Source organism: Chinchilla lanigera, unplaced genomic scaffold (genome assembly GCF_000276665.1).
Source record: "Chinchilla lanigera isolate Chin_1 unplaced genomic scaffold, ChiLan1.0 scaffold00031, whole genome shotgun sequence".
NCBI classification, from domain to species: domain Eukaryota; kingdom Metazoa; phylum Chordata; class Mammalia; order Rodentia; family Chinchillidae; genus Chinchilla; species Chinchilla lanigera.
Genome location: NW_004955432.1, coordinates 5,095,029 through 5,108,174, shown reverse-complemented (window position 1 = coordinate 5,108,174; position 13,146 = coordinate 5,095,029). Strand labels below are relative to the sequence as shown.

The following is a 13,146-nucleotide window of genomic DNA, read 5'->3' as shown; positions in this document are numbered from 1 at the left end:
GTTATTTCTAAATCACAGGAAATCGCCTTCCTGTCTACAAGTTGATGACTTAAGTCCTACTTCTAGATGACATTTTACTCTTTAATTCCAGACTTTCCTTCTTCCCAGTCAGCCACAAAGTAGTTTTGAGATTCCTGACAAGTTATTTAACCTCTGCATGTTTTAACTTTCTTGAAGAGGAAGTGTTGTCTACTCCACTGTTTTGTGAGGAGTAAATAAATTAACACAAATAAAGCATTTAGAATAATGCTTGATATATAATAAACATTCAATGACTATTACTATTATTTTTTGAAGGATTATCTTCCCCAAATGTCCTATAATTCAATATACTCCAAACAGTATAATTGTATGCTTGCTCAAAACATCTTGGTATATTTTTTACAGACTTAATTTAATAAGAATCACCCTTTCCCCAATGGGTATACTTATTTGAGTTAGAAGTCTTGGTGTTATACTATTCCTTCTTCCATATCACTCAAAGTATCTTTAAATTCCTACTTCTGAAATATCAGTGACTTCTTTCACTATATGGTATTCTTCAGATAGAGACTGTGCTCCTTCAAAAGGAGTCCTCAAGTCCCTCTAGATTTAACAGCTATACATCCCCAACACTTAGCAAAATATCTTTCCCATGTTAGGCACTCAGTAAATGCATTTTGCATTCATGTATGGTGGCCTTGTATTATATGCATATATGGTTTACACACAAACACAACAGTACCTTACCTTCAGTCTGATTATAACTTTAGAAGTACTTACAGGTTATCATGCTATTCAAGGGATCAATTTTTTAAGTAGACCTTACAAATAGCCTCCTTCCCTCCTTTTGTTCCTTCCTCTCCTTCCTTCCTTTCTTTCTTTCTTTCATTTCTTATGATACTGGGGATTGAAGGCATGGGTGCTCTACTACTGAGGCATACTGCCAGCCCTTTTTATCTTGTATTTTGAGACAGATTGTCACAAAATTGAGGTCTTGCCTAAAACCTATTATCATCTTACTTTAGCCTCACAAGTACTGTAGCTAAGGTTATATGCATGCACCACTGGCCTGGCTCATTTGATTAATTTTTAATACTGATGAAACTGGGAAATCCAGAAATCTCACACAATATTGGTAGTAGAATAAACTAGTACATCTCTTTTATACACATACACTTTTTAAAAGTCATCAAATTTTTTGAAAGTCATTAATTTATCTAAAAAAACTGAAAAATTGTAATAGAAACAAAAGGAAAATTAATGTGTATGATGATGTTCATTATTCTTTATAATGGAGATAAAATGGAAAATAATTAGTAAGTTACAGTTTTGAAATGCAATGGACTATTTCAGAGCAATTATAGTTATTACTGTTCTGTAACTACAGCAATATGTTTTTGTATGTAAAAATCATATACTGAGATTGTAATTATACAATGTGTGTAGTTATATAAAAACTAAAATGCAATTGGAATTTACACTCTGATCATGTCTAAAACTGAAACAAATGTTTTATAAAAAGTAGCTTAACCAAGACGATCATTGTATAACAACAGACATTCAATTATGAGTTAAGTTTTCACAATATGTTTCAAAGTGGGAAATACCTTTGTGTAAACTTCAAATATGGAGTATAGTCTATTACAGCAGGGAAGCTGCCATCCAAACCTTCTCCCTTCAGGCAGAAGCTGAGAAAGTAGACAATAAACATTCTATATTAATACCTAAGCATTATATCAAATCTAACTCTTATAAACAATTTTTTACTGAACACTGTTCATCACATTTCAGGTGAATTTCTTTTTGTTTGCAATTTTTTCCCCAAAAATCCTCAAAAATATTCTGTCTTCAATACCAATGACAAACCATTGTACAAACACACTGTTATATAATATTCCATCAAGAAGCAAAAGTAAAATTTGCTGAGAAATCTGCTCAAACCTTGTCTGATAGTTTCTTGGGCTCTACCAGACTTTTAAGATGTTTCTAGAGAACTTCCAAACAATGATTTGTTTTTCACAGTTAGAAGCAAGTTCTCAGGTGATACTGTACATCCCTTAAAAGATCTGATGAATTAGAAAATAGGAGTTGCAAAGGCTTAGATATTAGACCTAGAAAGGATGCCGATAATCCTCTCATCTCTAGTCAGCACTTCAGATCATGGGAACAAGGCAAAGATCAAGTGACCTGCCCAAAGTCATGCAGTAGGCCTTGTAGAGCCAATAAAGGATATCTAGCTCTCAGTGAATTTTAAACGATGGAATGTAGTTTTATGATATCTATTGTTAAAAGAATAAAGAACATCTTCTAGAAAGATGTCTTTTATTTTAAAAAAGGACATCTTCTAGGCATACAAATAAGATGTAGGTTGATCTTTCGAAGGAAAAAAAGTCTATAAAACTACCGCCGTCTAGCCTGTGTCAGAAGTCTGCTTGCTGAAATACTTGTTCCAGTGTATTAATATTGATACTTTTTCAGACTTGAATAAGGATGGAATTAAAGTGACAACACTTTATATAAAGTGACAATACTTTCCTTAATTTACAGAAACATTACTAATATATCAATACTTGTTTTCACATGATTACACAGTGTCAGCGGTTTACAATAAACCAATGGTTAACATCTTTACACCAGGTGTTTTGTTAACAAAAAACAACAAACAAATACAAGCAAGTTTTAAAGAATTTAGATAAAGCCAAGGACACGCCATGTAAAAAGTTAACAACATTAGAGGAATCAAAAAGTCTTTCTTTCTACCTATCAAAGTCATCCTAAAAATCAAGTGAATTAATTTAATAATAGTTTATTAAGTCAGAGGAAAGTTATAAAATAACATCCGGAAAACTGATTTACTAGATAGATAAAGATAACTTCTGTGAAATGGCTGATTTTAAAATTCAAAACCTAAAGTCATTTAAGTCTTATTTTGTTAATATTACGTTCTTCAATTTCAAACCCTTTATTTCAATAAAAATATAATCTTTCATTCTTTCAGTTTTCTTATAGACAAACTTTTAACTTTTATTTTTGTAGTACCTTCCCACTGAGATACCTCACCAACCCTTTTTTATTTTTTATTCTGAGACAGGGTCTTGCTCAGTCTCTAAACTGCCCAGGCTGGGCTCAAAATTATGATCCTCCTGCTTCAGCCTCCCAGAGTGCTGGGATTACAGGCATGCACCACCACACCTGGTTTAACTTTTTACCTTTAATATAACATAAAATCTGGTATCAACTAAAGAAATGCAAAAAGATGCTTCCATAAATCTAGAAAGAACTTACCATGGCTATTTTTAGGACTTGTTATCTTAGTCTGAAGCCAATTCATCTTGTTGATAATAAAAGCAAATGTTCATATTTTTTATATTTCAGGCAAATAATACAGTGTGATACCCAGTATATCTTTCCAGAATATTCCTTATCTTAACAGAAATGAAAGTGAGAATTTTTCTTCCTTTAAAACTTTTAGTTCATTTCTTTTCAATTTGAAGCTATAGCTAAAAGATCCAAAACCTTCCTTCTGTGCTGGCAGCACAGCGCCTGGTGGCAACATGAGGCAGATGTAGTCTAAGCTTTCATGTTACCCAAGCTGAAGAGCAAGCCTGTCGCTTCCTCAAGTTTGAGACCACCTCTTTTCTAAGAGAAAACTCATTTAGAAAACAAACTCATTTGGAAGGGAACAACATGAGTCAAATATTAACATTCAACTGTCTGAACAGTGAAAGAGAAAAATTCTGAGTAGAAACTGGTAAGAAGTAATGTAAAAACTTATCTCATCTAGTTAAACACTATATACCTGAAATCAATAGCATTGAGCCCAAGCAGCATGCCAGCTAGCATATTTGCTTCCTCACCCAAGACAATTGCTCCATCATCGTAAAATCTCCTAAGAATGAAAAAAACGTACAAAATTTAAATCAGAATAAAGTTTGATCCCAAGATATTATTTGCAGTCCAAAATAACATAGAAAGAGTACAATTTCATTTGTATAAAAAACTGATCACTGAAATCTTGAAGATATTTAGACAAAAAAACAAAAAAAAAAGAAAAAGGCAAACCTGACACTGTACCAAAAAGCATTTTAAATATTTACATCTTTTAAAAATAATCCCCAAAATAACTCTTCTAATGGGTCTAAGGTGCCCAGAATTTTTCCCTACTGGTGAAGCAATATGAATGTAAAGTGAAAAGTAGCAAATTCAGAGTCATTTATGCTGGTCTATTTCCCAATCTATGTAAACCATAACCCTAACTTACCAGTATGTGGCACTTACGGTGGAGTTTCAGTTCTGTTTTGGTCCTGTTCTTCGCTATCCCTATTTCTTTCTTTTGGAATGGTAATATTTGCCTGTGACATTGCACCTTAGGGTTACACAACTTATTTTTTATTTTTACAGAGTTGCTAGCTAAGAGTTTTTCTTGAGTCTTAGAAAGGACTTGGACTTTTGAAAAATTCTAGACCTGTTGAGGCTTTGGAGACTTTGGTAATTGCATTTCTAGTTGTATGTAGGAGAGTGTATTATGTTAGGCAGTGTCTCAGTCACTTTCCTGTTGCCAGAGAGAATGTCTGACAGTTTACAGGCGGGCAGGTTTACTTTAGCTCACAGTTTCAGTACATGGTCAGCTGGCTCAAGGCACAAAGAAGATGGCAGAGAGCATGATGGAGGAAAAGCCATTCACACTATGGTGGCCAGAAAGCGCAGTGAAGGGAGGAGGCAGGGAGGGATAGACCCTTCCAGGATACGCTTCCAGTGACCCCCTCTGATCAGGCTCCACCTCTGAACAGCACAAGGTCAGCTATGAACTCATCAGTGGACTACTCACTAGTAAGTGTAGCAGCCCCAGGATCCAACCACCTTTCAAAATCCCACCTCTGAATACACGAGGTTTTGGGGGGACATTTTAGATCTAAACCATAACAGGTGGAATTATGAATTTGCTGCTGTGTTTGTCTGGAGATTAAATGCAGTAGAAAGAGGTTTGTTTTGGTAGCAAGTTGAAAAGGTGTGAGGTGTGGCAGTTCGGGTGGGGTTCACCCTGACTGGCTTTGGAGTCTGCCCTGGAAACTGGTGGAATACACTTCTAGGTGTGTCTGGATGGGACACGGAGGCATGGCTTTGGGTCTGTGCCTGGTCCTTACCCCTTCTTCTCTAGTATTCTTCCTCCACTATGCTTTGTGGCTGCCATGAACTAATAACCAGTTTTGCTCTAAGATGTGCTTCCTTCCTCCATGATGTCTCTGCCTTGGACCTGGCCACTCATGGACTGAAACCGAGAGCAAGTTAGTCTTCTCCTCTTTTAAGTTGTGGGTGTTATCGTATCTTAATGACAAGCAAATTGGCTCATATAACTTGCAAAAAAAGAATTTATTTCCCTGTAATTCCAGGGGTTACTAACTTAAATTAATAACGTAGAAGGTGCAATAATTAATAATATATGCTAAGTTTAACACTGCAATACTAATAGATGGGCTACCAAGGTGGCAGCAGAAAAGAACTACTTATTATTTATTTGACAAAAATGTGAATATAGATCTGTCTCTGCTAACTTGTAAAACTTACTGTTTCAGTTGATACTCATTTTTTAAATTCTTTTATGAAAATAATCATAAAAGGGCCTAAGGTATTTTTCACAAAAATATTATAATATGCAAAAACTCATTTATGTTTAGTAACCAGAGACTGTTGCATTTTTTATCTATTTGTTTTATATACAGTGAATACCACACCACTAAAATATATCATCATTTAGTAAATGAAATGTCTTGTTCCTTTTAGTATTCATAAGCTCATAAAGGTTGCAAAAGATATAAACATGCTCATAATCCCACTGTCAATTCTGATTAGTTGTTTACAGATGCCAATTTTACAAACACATCATTTAATACTTGAAAAAAATGAATTAACTGAGAAGTAATCCTTAGTTTCAAATTTACCATCAAGACAAAGGTTAAAACAATTTTCTTGTAAAATAACTATCCAAGGAGGCAATCTAATTCTTATTTTAAATTCTATATATCTTCTATTAAGCCATACTACTTCTTGTAAAGCCAAAACATTTAAAGAGACTACAATCTATGGTTTGTAAGGAATTTTAAATGAGTAAAAAGTATGATGATGAAAATAAGAGACAGTTATTTATTCTGATTGTAGCAAATGTAAGGCTGCGAGCAAATATGGTAGGGGGACCAGCCTGCAATATGTACTGTACTAGGAATTGCTCTTACTAATTTATATAAAAGAAGTAAAACTAAAATCTGTAGCATACCAAAGATTAGTAAAATAACTAGAAGGATTTTCTATACATTCATTTGAAGTGTTCCACAAATGGCTGCTTAGACAAATACACATACCTGAGATTTTTGTCCCCACCCTAATGACTAAATTGTCTGTTGGCAGAATATATTACCAAATCCTGGAAGAACTATGCTTCCGATGATTCTAGACTGCCACATTTTGTGGGACGTATTCTTCAAAAGGAATTCTATTTTTTAATGCTGGGAACCACCCACTATTCCTCTACTTCTTATACTGAAAAGTCTACTTTTTAAATTTCCCGTGATGAGCCCACTATAGTTTGTAATCGTATTCTAAGAGTCAGGTCAAAAACATTCTTGCTTGCTTACCAGTGTCATCACTGTGTCAAAGACTGTTGAAGAATAACACAAACAAAATTCGCTAGTTTCAGAGATTTAAAAAAGTCTAAAGGTCTTTTGTATTTGTGTGCACAAAATACTGTTTTAATGAGATAGGGCTTTTAGTTTTACTCAGTAGTAAATGCATCATCTTTTAAGTTAATCGTTTTTTTAAAGACAGGTGAAATGCTTGCTATATGTGAAATCAATGATTCAACTCAAATAAAATCGTAACTCAAGCATAACATTATATAGGTCTGATTTAATATAATGGCAACACAGGACAAACTGAGGAAGAAAGGTTAGTTAAAACAACTCTAGTATAAGGTGAACTTTTTTCATTATGAGTTCTGGTTAAGAAAAAAGCATTTTTCAAAAAGTTCACTTCTAAATTTGAGATAATATATTTTTAAAAAATTCAGTACTTAGAAACAACTAATCTGAAAAAATAATTTTCTTATTATTTACTTGAAGATTTAAGTCATGTTTAGGTATTGAAGAGGCAGGAGCTATTTGGGATAATTAATTTCTTATTCTTTAAGCAGAGATACAAATAATTTTTACTGAAAGTCTGATTGTTGTTATAATTATTTTCAAAAGATTATAAAAGTTCAATGCTTTTATTTTATCTCATAGGAAAATTGGAATTTTAATAAGGTCTGCTTATACAGCTAAGATTATACAATAAATAAGCCAAGAATAAAGCTTGACATAATACAGTAACAGTAATACACTAAGAAAACCATTAAAATATTTTTTGCTTCCATTAAAAATATTTTTGCTCTAAACAAAATATTTTTATAAGACGTATCTAACAAAACAGTGTACTGAATTCCAAGAACATATAAATATTGAAAGTACCAAGGTAAAAAAAAATATAAAACTCCATTAAATATTGATGTTAGAGGATGTCATTAAGTACAGCTTTGCATTTTGAAAGCAAGAAAAAGTTACAAGTAATTACTGTGATCTGGAATAAAACACTCCAGTTTTTATGAAGCATCCTACCTCATCACCCCAATTCTCCCCACTCTCTGGAACTGGGGATTAAAGGTAGGGTCTTGCGCTGAGTCACACCCCTTCCCTGCTTTAAAAATAATTATGCGTGCATCAAACGATCATGTACAGGAGAGGGAACCTGTAGGAGCCAGATCCTAAGCCCCTTTTTGATTTTTTAATTTAAGACAGAGTCTTGCTGAGTTGCCCATGCTGGCCTCAAACTTGCAATCCTCCTGGCTCAGCCTCCCAAGTAACTGGGATTACAAGTATATCTCACCATACTTGGTTTAGGTATATGCTTTCCAGTTGTTTATACATTGGCTAGAAAATTATTCTTAACTACAAACATTTAAAGTCATGCACTTCTAAGATAAAACACTTAAAATCACAACCAATTTAACTCTAAAATTAACTCTCAATTTAACTCTAATTTAACTATTATGTCCGTATAATACTACCTTAGCATTCATTCTGTAAGAGTACTTCAAGGCCTTCTAGGTAATTTAATAACAAATATACTTTGGTTGCGCTCCAAAATGAATGATCAATATAGATGATGTTAATATTGTACAATGTCATGCTTCAAATTTTCCTTGAGAGTCAAAGTTATTCTACACTTTAAAAGTATATTATTTGAATAGGAAAAGCTATTTTGTAAGACAAAGAAATTTCATTATTGACATTCTTGTTCTCTCCCCCAATTTGAGCTGCATATAAGAAACTGCAAGAAAGTGATAAAGGAAAATTCTCCCTTATGGCACACAAAACAGACCACAGTATTACAAATAAATATCATATTTAGTTAAACTAAGAATAAAAACAGACCAAAACATAAATCTCCAAAATCTCCATTTTGCTAGGAATGTGAGATATACTAAATATTTCATCAACAAATACACGCTAAATTCCTGCTATATGACAAGAACTATGCCAGGTACTATAGTTACAATGGTGAACAAGCCCTTCTCTCTGGTGCTTATAGCATCAAAAAATGTGTCAAGCAACAAGGAAAAAAAGATAATTACAGATAATAAACAATATAAAGTAAATGAACAGTTTACCAAAAAGAGAAAAAAACAAGATCCTAATTTTGGAGAGTCATTAAGAAAGGTAGTAAAGATCTTTAACTTGAAACATTAGCACTTATAGTCCTAATCACATAGGATTTTGTATAATACAATATTAATAGGGGACATTTATTGAGTGCCCGGTATAGCTACAACTGCTTTATGTGAATTATCTGAATTTTGCCACTATGTATTATTCTCCAGACAGATTAACCAGCTTCCTCAAGACTTCACAGCTACAAAGCAGTGAGAACAGGAATCTGATTCCAGGAAAATGTGAAAGCATAAGTTGCCAGCTAATGTAATGAGAAATGGGCTCAATGATTCAAGTGGGAACTGACACGCTGCCTTTCACCTTCAGTACTGGCTGAAGGCGGGGGGCTATTAGAAAGGAGCAGTGAAGACGGTATGGATTAGCAGTTCTTGGAGGTAAATAGATAAAAAATAGTTTTTGGAGATAGAATCAACAAGACTGGTTAGTAGCTGATAAGGGATCAGAGAGAAAAAGAAATCAGGTATAAATTCTAGACCCGTTTATTCAATGATGTAGGTAGGTAATAATATCATCTGCTAAGAAGGGGTGAAAAACACTTTGGGGGAAAAAAATCAAGATAAGTAAACTATCTTGATAGAGATTTAAAAGTATGTCATGATCGTATCAATGGTACTTAAAGCTGGGGGAGATGGATGAGATTTTAGAAAGAAAGAACAGAGAAGAAAGATGAATAGAGAAAGAGGACCACACACTGTAAGACTGAGTCAAGAGAACATTGACATTTAGAAGTTGTGAAGCTGAAAAGATTGATGCTGCTGCTGATGATGATGATGACAAAGACAGCAACAGAGGGTGAGATATTTCAGAGCAAGCAGGAAAAGCCAGTGAATATTACATAATTTAAAGGCATACAAGTTTATCAAGACACTCAAAGTGGTCAACTGACACTGGAAGATGATCCTGGGAATACAGGGAGATGGCATGCAATACAGACAAGGAAATGTGCTCCAAGTTGTGTAGCTTGTAGATTATAGAGATTCTTTTAATACACATGATCCTTGGTGCAGTAATATGGAATGAAAGCCAAACAAGTGGAGAGAAGACTGACTAAAAAAATGGCAAGTGGTAAACAGCAACAACCCAGCCCTTCCAAGATTCACAATCCAGACACTGGAAAATAACTTGGGGAAGAAAAGAAAGAAGGGACGTGGACCTCTGAGACTCAGAAAGGATCTGCTGGGAAAATTGGCGCTGACAGAGAAACTACAGAGGCAGAACGCAATGAAGAAAAAGGAAGGGGCAATCTGCACTTTCCCCCTAGCTCCTCATTTGTGGCTTGTGGGAAAGGAAGACTGAACGTACACAGATAAAGTGAAAGCAGGGGACTCTACTTTCAGGGAGAAACGCAACACTGGAGCAGACCGGCAGGTGCTGTCTTGCAACAACTGGTGAGAGACTCGAGTCCAAATGTCTCCTCTGGAGACAGCAGATGGATGCCACTCCAGGGAGGGGCAACTGAACCTGGGACTCGCGGTATCCACAGGTTGGCTTCACATCAGGTTGCCAGTGTTATGCTCCCACAGTGACTAGGCGAGGGAGGCACGAGAGACAGGCGCGGTCAGGGAGCCATGGGCAGGCCAGCAAGAAATCACCAGAGGGGTTTAAGCGAAAGTACTCAGAATCCACCCTCACAGCCAGAGGCCAGGCTCAGCTTGAATCATTCTGGGTTTGTAAATCACGGCACTAGAACCCTTACTGTAATCCTACTATGTAGTGACCACATCTAGCACAGATCTAGGATCTGGCCGCCTTCTTTATCCACCAGCATGAGCAGAGACTCACCTTGAATTGGACACTGCTCCAACAGATCCTGGAAGAAGACCACACATTTGCAATCACAGAGGAATTTTCTTTTTTTTTCTTTTTCTCTTCTTTCCTTCCCTTTGTTTTCCACCAGTTTCTTGGAGCTTGGGATATCTTCCCTTCTCCTTCTGCTTTGCTTCTTATCTCTTTCTCTTATTTCTCTTTTTTTATCTTTTCCTCTTTTGCTTATAGTTTTTCTCCCTTTAATTATTTTGCTTAATTTTACTTTCTCTATAATCTGTTTTTTCTTTCTCCTATTTCCTGCCAGTCTTGTCTCTTATCTTTACCTAGTTCTATAAACATCCTTCTATTCCCCAATAAAATCCTTTGTTCCACTTCTCTGTGCTCCCTACATCATAGAGTTTATGGCTTCAGTTTTCCTCTTGCATTCCCGCATTCCCAAACACTGTATCTTTACTAGTGTAACCATAAAGCTTTGTTATTCTTCTGATAGTTAACTCTTTAAAATTTCTGTTGAATTCTTTTCTACCATTAACAAAGATATAGCTGTGGGGGGCTGGGGATTTAGCTCAGCGGCAAAAGCGCCTGCCTCACAAGCGCAAGGTCGTGAGTTCAGTTCCCGGTACTGGAGAAAAACAAAAAAAAAAAAAAAAAAAAAAAAAAAAAAAAAAAAAAGATATAGCTGTGGTATTTAGTACTATTAATTGTATGTCAATATCTAGATTGCCTTATTATTTACACCATACGGTGTAAACAATACACCATTCTGTTCATGAACTTAATTCATTCCATGATTCTGGGGAGGATAACTGGGTTTGTGTTCATGTGGGAGAGAAGGCTGTGGTCTTGTTCATCACCCAATGCAAGGTTTGCAAAGAGAAGCAAAATTCTGCTGAACTCTTTTGTTTGCAAACTGACTTGTTCATGAACAGAAACACTGAGGACCAAGATATTCTACTATAATCTACTGTAGCTGTACAGAAATTACTGTAATTGTAGATTTCTTCTCTGTGATTAAGGGTGGTACATAATTGGTTATTAGGGTATTATAAAATCTAATTTGTCTTGGATAATACTACTGTAGCTAATTCACTCAACATCTATAGGGTTGCATGATTATTGCTATTTCTCTGTAAGCCAATACTCAGATAACTTTGTGATATTAACAACAGTACAGTACATTCCCAGAGAACCTGGTTGCTGGGAAAACTATGCTGAATTCTCTCTTCCTGCATAAACCAAGGCGGTCAGATTGTGGGGCTGAGGCAAAGGATTAGAGTTAGCCAAAGCCAATATACATTACTAAAAATCAGCTAGAGATCTCTATAGTAGGAACAAAGTCTTTATACTATAAACATCCACAAACCCCAGCACAAAATAAAACAAACAAATAAAAACAATAGAAACATGAAAAGACAGGGCAACAAAATTCCTCTCCAAACTCCCAACTCCCCCAAAGCCAATCTGGTGGCAGTTGAGGAGCAGAATAATATAGGCCACACAAATGAATTTGTCAAAGGATAAAACAAGAGGTTAGAAAACAGCTCAAGGAGGTACTCAGCAGGATTACAGAAGATATAACTAAACAGATAATGGAAGCAATAACCAAAAAGATGCAGAAACTTTCAGAAGACACTAATAAAAAGCTAGATAAAATAAACAAAATGATACAAAACATGAGTGACGAGTTCACCAAAGAATTAAAAGTTCATGAAAATATTTCAAATAGCCAGGCATACTGGTGCATGCCTGTAATCCCAGCACTCAAGGATGAGCTGGAGGATTGCTATGAGTTGGAGGCCAGCTTGCGCTACAAAGTGAGTTCAAGGCCAGCCTGAACTAAAACCCTGTCTCAAAAAGTAAAAAAAAAAAGAGAAAATATTTCAAATAGAAATCCAGAAGATTAAAAATAATGAAAGTATGGGCACCAGAACTAAACAACGTGAGGACAGAATTTAAGAACTACAAGATGATGTCTTCAAAGACCAACTATAAAAAGACACCTTGAAAGCAAGAGGATACAAAAAATGGCAACAATTGCTAGATGATGCAAAAAAGACTAAGAACAATTGGAATAAGTGAAAAAAATGAGAACACAAATGGCATGTAAAATTTGTTCAGAGGAATAATGACAGAAAGCTCCCCAAATACAGGAAAAGAAATAAACATAGATAAGTGAGGCAAATAGAACCCTAAACAACCATGACCAAAGGTGAACCTCTCTACACCATATTATACTCAAAGTACCACAGAAGTCTGCCCCAGGGACAAAATCTTAAAAGCTGTTAGAGAAAGGCAACAAATCACATATAAATTTAAACTCATTAGAATTACAGGAGACTATGACAAACTGAATTTACAGGAGATGCATGACAAATTATAGGAGACTATGTGCATACAGGTGTACACATATTGCTGTACCCAAATGCCCATCAACCAAGGAATGGATAAAAAAGATGTGGTATTTTTATTCAACGGAGTATTACTCAGCTAGAAAGAAGGATAAACTTGAGACATTTATAGGGAAATGGATGCAACTTGAATCCATACTCATAAGTGAAATAAATCAGTCTTGCATATGTAAACATCAGATTGTCTCCCTAGTGTAAGAAGGTGAAAGAGTAAATAAGACCCAAAATGT

At 35.1% G+C, this 13,146-nt stretch overlaps 1 protein-coding gene across 1 annotated transcript in view; it reads right to left on the bottom strand.

Moving 5' to 3' along the window:
* Rundc3b (RUN domain containing 3B) overlaps nt 1-13,146 on the bottom strand; it is a 153,935-nt gene that overhangs the window by 78,228 nt on the left and 62,561 nt on the right. The window contains exons 7-8 of the mRNA XM_013515918.1: nt 3,782-3,871; nt 1,590-1,670 (exon numbers count right to left, since the gene is read on the bottom strand). Of these exons, the coding sequence (XP_013371372.1) occupies nt 1,590-1,670; nt 3,782-3,871 (171 nt within the window). The remainder of the gene's footprint in view (nt 1-1,589; nt 1,671-3,781; nt 3,872-13,146) is intronic.